The sequence below is a fragment of the Bicyclus anynana genome, chromosome 16, assembly GCF_947172395.1.
Source record: "Bicyclus anynana chromosome 16, ilBicAnyn1.1, whole genome shotgun sequence".
Lineage (NCBI taxonomy): Eukaryota > Metazoa > Arthropoda > Insecta > Lepidoptera > Nymphalidae > Bicyclus > Bicyclus anynana.
Genome location: NC_069098.1, coordinates 4852446 through 4864728, shown reverse-complemented (window position 1 = coordinate 4864728; position 12283 = coordinate 4852446). Strand labels below are relative to the sequence as shown.

Genomic DNA, 12283 nt, shown 5'->3' with positions numbered 1-12283 from the left:
ACCTGGATATAATGGATCTTTTTTGATTTTAATTAACTTCAGGTGTCTATTGAGCAGACAATCTCCAGTTGTCATGCCTGCTACCAGAGCATTATTGGTGCTGCTGAGAACATAGTGGCCAAGTGCGAAAAAGGCCCAGGTACGAAGAAGAAGAAGAACACACACCTGGAAGTTCTGTTGCAGATGTAGCGACAGCTCGAGGCGCGCGCGTCTCGCTCGCAACAGCTCCAGCAGGTACGCCCACAGCCGAAGGACGTTGTCGCGACGGGCGCACACTCGCTCCATGTCGTGGTAACTGTTACAACAATGAGTATACTATGAAATGGGTGTATCATTTAATGTAACTTGTATTATTTACAATCACAAGAAAGTAATGTTTGATATCATCATCATTATCAAACCACATTCGACTTAATGCTGAGCTTGAGTCTCCTCTCAGAATGAGAGGTGTTAGGCCAATAGTCCACCACGCTGGCCCACGAACCCACACCCTCCGGAATCGGAAGAAGAAGTCATATCTACTGGGCTATCATGGCTCTGATTACCTATGTTATGAGATAAAAGTCAATCATCATCATATCAGCCGACGGACGTCCACTGCAGGACATACAAGTAGGCCTTTTGTAGGAACTTCCAAACATCACGATCCTGATCTGACTCGCTTGATGTCGTCAGTCCACCTGGGGGTCGACCAACACACTTATCTCCGTATAATTGAATCAGAAATGAGAAGATTTGCAGAGAAACCAAAGTCACTGACATAGCTCAATGAGTCACAAAGCTGAAGTGGCAATATATGAACAAATAATTTGTAGAGTCAATGGACGTTGGAGTCCCAAGGTGCTGGAATGACGACCCATGTAAGGTGTAATTAACGAGGACGAAATGACCCGAGGAGAATAGCGAGACGCTTCGTTTTGAACCTCGGATCGCTTCAAGTTCTATGACTAGAGCGCATTGGATGCGCAAACAGAAATTGAGCGTGGCGAGGCGAGGTTGCATGAAGCGAAGTAAATGTCGTATTCGATATAACGTAGTAATACCTTTTGGTATTACATCAACTTCAGAACATTGATGTCATGATAATAGTCAAAAAATACTAATCAAGAACTGTTCATCTGTCAATGTCCACATCGAGGACCAAGAATGTCAACAAAAAGGATTGTTGTTCATGTAATAACGTCAACAACAACATTGTTCATTGTTCAATCATGTTTTTGCTATAGCAATGTTCCCTAGTCCTCACCGTTCGGCCTGAAGCTCCGAGCAGACAGCAACGACAGCTTGCACTCGCTCCTCGTACGCGAAGATGTCAGTCTCGATCGCCTCGTGCTTCTTCGCCGCCGCCTCCACGGCCGCCAGGTCGAAGCCAAAGTTGTCCTGGCTCACCAGCCGCTGGTTCTCCGACAGCCACGTCTCACGCATTTGCGCTTTGCGGTTGAACCTGTTGATAAAAAAAAACAAATAAAATATGTTGTTTCTTATAAATTTCGGAATACAGGGACAATCATATCAAATTTTATGAATATATTTTTCTTTCTCACATTCAATTGGTCTTAAATCTAATACGACTATGCAAGGGATAGTTCGCTCATCACAAAATACTGACAACTGCTTGACGTACGTAGTTGAAATACGGCCTTCGCACGACGTATAGGATTCCGGGCTATTTAACCGACCTTAAAAATAAGAGGAAGTTTCTCAATTCGACCGTATATATTCTAGACCGATATACCATCAAAGTCCAAGTCTTACTAAACTGCGCAGTCTCCAACAGGGTATATGGGACTTGCGAGCTGAAAAGCAGCCAGGACACTGGTTGTGACTCACCTAGCTGCGAGCTGTTCCAGCTTCTCCTGTCGGATGAGCTCCTCGCGCAGAGCCAGCTCGCGCTCGTGCTCGGCCTTTTCCAGGCGCTCCCAGGCGCGGTTGATGTCGTGTATCATGCGGCCCTCGCGCGGCGTGTAGGGCTTCTGGTTGGCCGCGCGCATGCGGGACTGCAGCGTGAACAGTAGCACCTCCAGGTTGCCCTTTTCAACGAATCTGTAAAACAAATGTTGTATGTCATTGCACAGGTCAGACTGTATTTTAATTGAGTAAAAGTTCTATAATGGGCCTGCAGCAAAATGACGGCAAACGTAGTCATTTTGGCACATTCAAACCTGCTCTAGCTTGCCTAGCAGTGGCGCATGCCTGTTCTCAAATCATATGTGGCAAGAAACATGGACATCAATCATTCTACTCATTAGCTTATTGCTATATATATACAAACCAAAATAACAACGCTGCTTGTTAAAAATAGGTAATAAGGTAACACAATGCCAATATGTCCTTTAGGAGGCAGTACATTCCTATACGAGCTTTGTCACTATGAGAAGTGATGGATAAAATGATAATCAGCTCTTACTTGGGAGGCTTCTCGACGGTGCGGTAGTTAGCGAACTGTATGAGCTGTTGGCGCACGCCCTCCAGAGAGTTGGCAAACGTTCTGTCGCCCAGAGCTTCGATCGTGCGCTCGATCCATTGCAGGAGATCACTGGAAATAACATACAATACTGTAATAATACATAAAAAATAATAAAAAATACCTGCTTCTAGACTTTCGGGACTTTTGAGCGCTCAACAAGCTGACAGTTAGAGCTGAGTGAAGAACCTTCTCCTAATATGCCATCTCAAGGATTACTGTCTTAAAATGTTGGTCGAAGCTTTTAACTGAAAATTGCTAAAAAACTGACCATTAACTGAAACAACTATCGAGATTATAACGATTAACAACTTTCCACATGGAATTATTCCACATAATTTCATGTGCAAGGTCCAAGTATTTGGACACATTACATTTTTCTTTTCACTTTATGGTAATATGTCAACAATTAAATATCATTATTAGTTCTGGTGGGAAAATGAAAACCAATCCAAGAATTTTATCAATAGTATAGCAACATCAAAAAAAATTAACAAGGAATATGCATATGTTTTTTTTTTAATATTTTTGTTTGATTTCTGACATAACTAAACAATAATAAATTTTTGAAAAATAATCTCTTAACATATTGCGTAAGGCAAACGTGATTATACACCAAAACCCTTACCTGGTGAGAGTCTCATATTCATGCATCATCTTCTCATTCTCCATAGCGATGCCGACCACCTTGCCGATCCTCTTGCCTTGGACTGTCTCCTGCTTCATCTTGCTGAAGTAGTGGTAGTATGTCACCACATATGTGATGATGGACTTCTCGTCTGGGTGTTCCACTGCGATATCTGTAATTGCATAGAACTGTTGAGATACTGACTCACTGACTGAAAAACTGACTGACTTTTTTACTAATTTTATCTGGACAAAATTAAAGACTTGGCACTTGTCACTTGTCTTAATATAAACACCTGTACGAGGAAATTCATGATTATGCCATAAATAATTTTGACAATGTTTGAAATTACACTCCAAAAATTTAAAGAAGTTTGGAAACCCAGCTTATTATAGCCTGGAGCATATATCCAAAGATTAGCATTGAAATAACTTAGTATCTCAAACTTAGTTTCCCTATCCACATTTCACTCATGCATTGTAATGTCTTACAGCCAGTTTCTTCATGTTAAGCTAAAGTAACAGTAAAAGTAGTAAGTAGTAAAGAAGACTTTATTTTTCAGTGAATAAGACCGTCACTTTTGATTTATGACGCTACTTTGACTGTTACCTGTGATGTAGAAACTGGCCGTTAATATTTGCTAATTGATTAGGTAACTATTAAGGATATGATACCTTCGGCGTCCAAAAGCTTAGTGAGCCCAAGCTTCTCCTCTGCGACGTTGAAGGCATTATTAAGGTTCTGTATCTGGTTGCTTCTGTGCAACTTCTCAAACTGTATGAGGTCTGGTCTGTGCTTGTGTATGATGGCGTTGAACGCCAACCCATCCCGCCACGAGGTGGTGAAGTTCCTCACGTTAACGTTGTTGTAGCCGGCCGTCTTCATTTGGCACCATAATAGCAAGGCGTCCTTTGCGGACTTTGTCTCTTTGTTGTCAGTTTCTTCGATTGTTATGTCTTGTATCTGTGAAATACAAAATAATTGATATTCAAAAACTTTTAGATTATTAGATATGTTTCAAATAGGTATTTATAGCGGAGTTCATCTTTTGCGAGGAGTACAATACGTTATGTCAAGCAGCATCGATGTGCACAATTCTTAAAGGATTGCCAACATGTATTTAAAATCATCGACTTCCCAAGTCCAAGCTGCTTCTTGACTGAGAACTGAACTGAAACAGGCCCCAGCTCGAGTCTTTCATTACCGTCAACGATACACTGTTCTTGCCAACATTGCAGCGCCTACACATTCTCCAAAAAAAAGGCTGATTTTCTAGAAAAATTGTTCAAACCTGGAATCTCAGGATGATGGTCCAGATGAGGCCCAGGTTGAGCCTGGCGTTGCCGTCCACGATGTCGTGCGAGCCCATGTTCTCGAGGTGCACGCGCTGCTCGCGCAAGAACTGCAACGCTTTGTCCACATTCTCCAGGCAATGGATACGCATTTTGCCTTTCGTCGGTCGTGGCTAGAAAAATACAAGACAAAGTTTAATAGTAATAAACTACTAGGACATACATTTTATTTTTTCATGTTATATTTTAGATCTCTTTGTTTTGCTATATTCTAGAAGCCTGTGATAACCATGACTATTGTCATTTTATAAAAGCCCATGCTCCTAGCATAGGTAAGTGTGGTAGGAAACTAAGGAGTTTGGATTTTAATAGCTTAGGAAGGTAACAAAAGTACAGATCGTCACCGTCAATAGTCAGAATTATGAAAATGACTTTATAAAGTCCATTAAATTAGATGTACTCCTATATACATATAGATCTAATAGATTATATTGTTTACTAAAAAATAATTAATTGATTTACTGATCTAAAGCATTATTTTATAAAAATCCTGAACAAACTTAGCATTTCTAATGAAGAACGTCGGTATGGCAAGGCAAGCACAATAAATTAGTCGCGATCGTGAAAGTTAACAATGTCTTCTCTTGATGTACAGTGATGATTGATGGAATGCATTTCATACACAAGCAAAAACACTTACTGTTTCATTTTATTTTTATGTACTCGCATTTTACTACAATTACTTTAGAAACAGGGGGCCCTTCTACTATCCATTTTTTTATACAACCAAACGCAACTATAATAATAGTTGCGTTTGGTTGTATAAAAAAATATTTTAAACATTTATTTAAAAGGCGAAATAAATAGAAGGAAATATATGTTTGACCATAAATTTAGACAATTCCAATTTACGAGTACATGGACATTCCACAGGAAAACCTGACAAGTTTATCAATAATATACAGTTGAATTATGGTTCATATTTTAGTTTCTATCTCTACTATTATAAAACGATATTTCTGAGTACCTGTGTTGTAGAATAGTACATTATTATACGGAATAAGCAAATCCACATAAATTCATGAACGAAAAACCATCCCTTAGTAAAGAAAATCATTTTTCTTCTCTTCGAAAACGACATACAACGAAATGTCTTGTGCTCTACAACTTAAGGCATATCCATTGATGTAATAAGTTGATAAGATAAAGAGTGAGTAAAGTTCAAATTACCAAAATTTACTCTTACATGACATTGATGTTAATAAATGTATACTACGGCCAACTACAATTTATTATAAACCTTTGTTAAATACAAATCATTTGTCTCACAAAAAGTAGTAGTCTGTATTGGAATAAGTACATTTCATCGTTATTCTATTTCTAATCTAGAACTTTCATACGCTTTTTAGTTAAAACTTGTAGCTTAATAAAAATACGCTTAAGGCTTTGTTTTCGAACGATATGGCTATGATTAAAAAAATATTTGCTTTGATGACACGTTACACATATGCTAACAAATCGACTTGCGCCTCTATTTTGCGGTGCAGTTTTTGAAGCGCTTTTTGGGAATCTATTACAAACCAATACATAGATGGGCTCTGGTAAACACACGCAAACAAACACTCACAAGACAATCGTATATAGTCTTAACTTAGACAAGACAAAACCGGTTTACTGGAACCCAAGTTATAGCTTGCTATCAAGATGTAGGACATACAAGATCTATCTTAACAACGTGAAACCTGAGCACCTCCCATAAAGCGTCATTGTCTCAACTTCTCAAGCATCAATCGCAAGTCGCAACCATATCTACTCATCGTATAAAAAAGCTTGACCTAAATTATTCCTACGCTGTCAAAGCAAATGTCAAAAGCTTATTGAGATATAATCAATTAGGCCTTAATCCATCCCCGGCTTGCTTTGCTTATGGTATTTTTTAAACAGAACTTATGGTTTAAACAGCTTACGCCATTAATAATAAAGGATGAAGAACTGAAGAGGGGATATTGGGATTTACTTAGGCGCAACAGATAAGTCTAAGAGAGGGACCGTTTATGCTATTGAGTACCTCCAGTACGTATGGGCCTTTAATATTGGTTATTAACGTCTAGGAGAAACCGTCACATAAGTAAACAAAAATAGATCGTCAACATGGGAATGCATTTGTCAGAAATTCTCAAGCATGTCAGATAAAGGTAATGTGCGTTAATAAGTAATAACCATCTGAATAGTTTGCATTTCGACAATCTGACGATTTGAGCGTAATCTAAAAGTTGCGAAAACAACTTTACACGGACGAAGTCACAGGCGTCCGATAGTTTATAATATCAGTATGAATTTCCATGCCACGCTTGTTAATTTTAGCGCTTACCTAACAGACCTATCACCTATGTCATACCACTCGATCCGTAACTAAGTGTACCCGCACACGGGGGCTACGAAAACGCCGCCACCCACCTTTTTTTGTAGTTTCATACATATCATATGAACACACAGCCTGTGACACCAGTGGCCGTCACACGCCACAAAATGCTGCTTCTAGCTTTAAGTAGCGGCGTTAGGTGACAACTGTGAACGCCATACGCTACATAACGCCACTTCTAGCTATAAGAAGCGGCGTTTGGTGACGCCTGTGACTGCCACAAGCTACAAAACGCCATTTCTAACTTTAAGTGGCGGGGTTAGGTGACAACTGTGACCGCCACACGCCACAATACGACACTTCTACATATAAGAAGCGGCGTTGGTGACGCATATGACTGCCACACGCTACAAAACGCCGCTATTTTTAGGTAGCGGCGTTTGTGATTGTTGCGTTGCTCCCGTGTGCAGGGACACTAAACGAATTGGCGTACTCACCAGCCTCTCCCCAGAGAGCACCTCCAGCAGCTTGATGAGCATCTTGCCGTCCCTCATGTCCACGTACAGGTCGCTGATGCGGCAGCCCACACGCACCAGGTGAGAATTCACCCATTTTTGAAATGTCTTCTTCTGTACGCTCTCTCGTTCGTCTGGGTGGAAATGATTTTCAAATTAGTTCATCGTTATCATTATCATATAAATGAAAGGTATGTGTTTCGCATAGACAATAAACAAAAACGCAGGACAAGATATTTTAGGGTGCAATGGTGAAATTATAGTGGTCAGATAAACAGAAGTAATCAAACATATTTTAAAAACCAACGTGAGAATCATTCTGGGCACCACCACTAAATAAGCTATGGACCCTGAGATGAATTTATATAGGCGTAACCACTAAGCAAAGCGTATGAATATCTGGGCAGACTTGGCCGCCCTATTTTCGGGGGAGGACGCGTAAACGGTAAATGCTTTTTTCTAGCGTAAAGTGCTCTATTATAAGTACATTTTTTCTTATTCTAAATCAATCAATGAAAATTTTGCCACGTTATATTATTCATTCATTCAATTAATTGCATATAAGCTACATAAACATCAGTTCACTACGAGCATATATTTATTTGGATTAAAGTCCAGATAACACGATGTCTTTCCAAGGTACTGTCTATTTCATCAGCTTTTATAACACGAATTAGGCTAGGCTTACTTGAAATAAACTAATTTGGATTAGATTTGATTGTAAATTTAATTAATAACATACATACATTTACTGAGGCACAACCGAACTAATAATAGAAAATAACGATAACACATCAAGATCTCACAACATCAAAGATAATAACAATAAAACATCAAACAGCTAGCCGAGAGAAAACAATACAACTAATGAAAACCACGAGACCTTCGATGCCGAAATAGAAATACAAATGGTAATATATCATCGCAAGCACAGTACAGGCTATGAAGAAAATGATTGTTAACACATTAACCGCCAGTGGGGTCGCGAGCGCGGAGCCCTAGGCCTCCGCAGAGCGTCCGCAGCGGGCGAAGACATCGCAGTAACTCACGACAACTCGGTGTTGGTTTCGGTAAATGATACAAGTAACGCGAGAGGAAGATCGAATTACCCTATGCGCTTTAGAGCGGAAATCGAGGTTATACCAAAGTGTACTAAATATTTGCTTAATTTGGAAAGTTGTTTTGTCTAATGATCCCTACATAAGACATTTAAAGTATTCTAATCAAATAATAACGTTAGTTTGGAAATAAGGGAAATTGATATATAGAAATAGAGATTGCAAAATAGCCTGGTATATAAAGAAAAGGCAAAGTGTTAACCAAGAAACAATCAAATTGAGAGTAAACTTCAAACAGATTTTTAATCATATTTATTTCCTCTAATGTTTTCTAATTTTAGTGGTGATGACAAGTACGAGTACTCTTATACGTGCTTTGTAAAAATCCCTTCCTTTTAAGTTTCTGAGATTTTGCTATTCCATCTTTGAGCCCTTTAGGCTCCTCTGGCATTTCCTCACCAAACCCGCGGTTGAAAATGCAGCCACTCGGTTAAGGAGTCTACAGCAATACTCAACCAAATTGAAAAACTTCTGCCACCACATTTACAAGTCACAAAACGTTTCACATATGAACAGATCGAAATCTCACTACTGATCTGAACGCACATTTTGCTCAAAAACAAGCTTCACCACACAAGTACTTATAAATGACACATTTACCAACCTCTAAGCTCACACACAACTTTGTCATAATAAGCCTCCAGGCCCGGCACTTCGATATCGACGCCCTGTTTGATCAGATCGTAGCACTCCGTCGATGTCATGTCACCAGCGCGGACCGACTGACGGACGTTGGACGAAAGAATCGAAAGAATTGGAGCGACAAAATCCAACTGCTCACTGGACGAGGATATTCGATACGCACGCTCCAGATGTCGACAACACTTGGTCTGGTTTAATGAACTATGTTATAATAAACTTAGTGTTTTTTCCTCACTCTGATTTGACTGTACATTCGCCTGACTACAGCAGACTTATTTAAACGGTAAATAATTCGGCGTTTTAGCGAATGTCCGCAAGTAATTCACGTACATTTCACTGTATCCAGTTGAATAGATACTGAACACCGTGCGTGGTCATATCAGATATCTCTTAGCACGTTTGATAAGTGTATTATTAGCTTTAGGATTCTTACACCCACTTTCATAAACATTACAGAAAAAAAAACGGTGCAGCGAAACATACAGTTCTAAATCTGTGGGAATTTTTGAAATACGAATAATCTATCGATTTAAAAAAGTGGTCGTACAAAAAGTTAAAAGAATTTTTATCAGAAAATTTAATCACTATATTATCAGCTTATCTTTACCTTCTAACTTACAAGTATCATCTGATTATTATAGTTGCATCAGGATGCACTGTGATACTCCATACATTTAAAGTGCAATATGACATTGACTATTTGCAACTAGTGCCAATTGTTTGCAACATCTCTATTTGTGAGGGAAAAAGGAAACTGTGGCTTCGCAAACGAATGATAAGCACAGTTAGCGTAATGCAACTAAATATAACTTAACGTATAGCAAGGTTACGTATTCCTTACTATCATTACCGAGTTGTACAGTACAGACACGGTGACACATAAATAAACTGCAGTGATTAAATTGTGTAACAGTTTTCAGTGATAATAAACTATTATGGGGTACAATAAACTTTATATGTCAAGTCAGTACCTACTATTGTGATATCAGCCAGCCGTATCATCGACGATATCGGCCGTTCATTATCGCTACTGATAAGGTAACTGGTACTCATAGAGACTATAAGAATTAGTAAATTTATATAAAATAAAATAGTATTAGTATTATTTTAGTAGAATTAACGTATACAATCGTAAGCGTATCGGCCATTTCGAATCTATGATGACGTCATTGCATACTAAAGCGCAGATCCAACTGTAGCACATACATAATGATTACATTTATTTTGTAGCACAACGAAATAAAACAGATGGACTCTTTCATATCCAATGTCTAGGCGCAAGATTCGGTCAACACTTTTTAACATTCGTATTATTTGTATTTCGTTATATCATACCTATAGCAAATAATCACGAGATAATACATAAAATGTCTAAATATGGCGTTTTTAATATTTTAAGCAGTACCACACAAATATAGAAACAGATATCAACATTATTCTACTATACACTAATATAACCAGAAATTAAAAGATCCGCAAAAGAACCAAGTCATCGACACCAACGAATTAATAGACCCACTGCAAAGCTGGATTGGCAACAGGCGGTGCACATATTTCAAACAACCATTGGACATTGGTGTTCTTAGGTGTTAAAGTAACGACCCTGCACCAGAAAGGGCATTGGTGGTCAACCCCTCGCTAGGTGGACCATGGTACTGACTTCTTGCAATAGAGCGTTATTGCAGGAAGTCAGTTTCAGTTGTAACTCGCTTGATGTCGTCAGTCCACCTAGCGAGATGTTGACCACCACTGCGCTTTCTGGTTTGGGGTCGTTACTTCAACACCTAAGAACACCAATGTCCAATGGTTCAGGAGCGGTCACACTAAAATTAGTCACACTAAAAACTCGCAAACAAAGATCTAGACCAGAATGAATAGGTGACGTAGAGTCTACGTGACTCTGTTGAATTAAAAGTTGAACTAAAAAGTTTAGTCAAGCCGGCACTTCATTTGAGATGCAAATTAAAGTTTAAATCGGGGTTAAGATATGGTTTACAAGAGGAGGTTTATTCAAAAGGTTTGAAATTTATTAGTTAGATAGTGAAATATTATCGCACTTGTTAATACATTTTCTACTCGGATTTTTAAACATAAACCAATCAATAATATTCATCAATAAGTTTCATTAGTAATGACCAAAGAAAACTGAATTAAGTAACAAAGCAAAAATCAACAACCTTAACTACCTACTACATACAAAAAGTAAATACAAAAAGAAATTAATGTATACCGATACAGAATAGGATATTATCGTTAATTGCGGAATAAAAATATATAGAGTAGTGAGACTTGAAAGAATTGCAGACAACTAAAAATTCTCAAAAAGACAGAACGAAGATAAACAGGGATACAGCTCGCTTTACTTGTTACAAAGTCAGATTTATATTGACTTAGATTTAATATAGCATAAATACAATACAAAACACATATTGTTCTTTTTATCCAGAATCTAAGCAAAATAAGTTACAACAGTAAATAAAAATAGCCGCTCTCGAGAGATCAAGTACAATCGAAACAATATTTAGAGATCTTGCATCAGGAAATACTAGAACAAGAGTAAGAGTAAGGTTGTCTGGAAGAGATCGCTATAAAGAGATAGGGTCTTTTGTATCCTACTTGTTATTTGTTTGTTCCCTTGTTTGGTGGTGTACAGAGAAGTGTATAATTAATAAATTAAAGACCTTGTAACAGATAACATCAAGCGAGTCGCAGGGATTCGCTGGATGCAGGCGACTCAGGATCGTGATGTTTGGATATAGTAGTATGTTTGTGTGTAGGATGATGATGATGATGATGATGATGATGATGATGATGATGATGATGATGATGATAATGATAATGGTGTATCAGATAAAAGAAAGATCAAAATGAGCTAACCTGCAAGCGCTTTGATGCGCGATCGTTCGAAAAGCCTCGATGATGAGTTGCCGCCGTCGTACTCGAAGTCATCTATTATCTCCTGGCCGTGGCCGATGCTGGGGTCCCAGCGGGACACCGAGATGTCGGTCGTCATGGCGACCTGCGGCACCTCACCGCGCCACGCTCAAATATCTGTAAACAAAGAAACATTTTGTAAGCAAAAAAAAATGTTTTCAACACTATTAACTTGAACATTATGTGCAATTGAAATGTGTCTCCTAAAGATACTTCAGTATATTTTTACAGTTCGGTTGGACCAAGCTGAGTAATCTGATGGTAAATGGAAAACCATTGCCAGAAATAAAGCAACCCTTCACAGGACATGCAAGGAAATATCTCCAAA

General features: G+C 38.6%; 1 protein-coding gene across 2 annotated transcripts in view; it reads right to left on the bottom strand.

The window, feature by feature from the left end:
- The window catches only part of LOC112046693 (spectrin beta chain), an 83677-nt gene that overhangs the window by 36730 nt on the left and 34664 nt on the right, over positions 1-12283 (bottom strand). For both annotated transcript variants that reach the window (XM_024083419.2, XM_052886280.1), the window contains exons 2-10: positions 11899-12072; positions 7244-7395; positions 4384-4557; positions 3767-4055; positions 3093-3264; positions 2408-2536; positions 1831-2043; positions 1247-1444; positions 166-295 (exon numbers count right to left, since the gene is read on the bottom strand). In XM_024083419.2, the coding sequence (XP_023939187.2) occupies positions 166-295; positions 1247-1444; positions 1831-2043; positions 2408-2536; positions 3093-3264; positions 3767-4055; positions 4384-4557; positions 7244-7395; positions 11899-12034 (1593 nt within the window). In that variant the 5' untranslated portion in view covers positions 12035-12072. The remainder of the gene's footprint in view (positions 1-165; positions 296-1246; positions 1445-1830; positions 2044-2407; positions 2537-3092; positions 3265-3766; positions 4056-4383; positions 4558-7243; positions 7396-11898; positions 12073-12283) is intronic.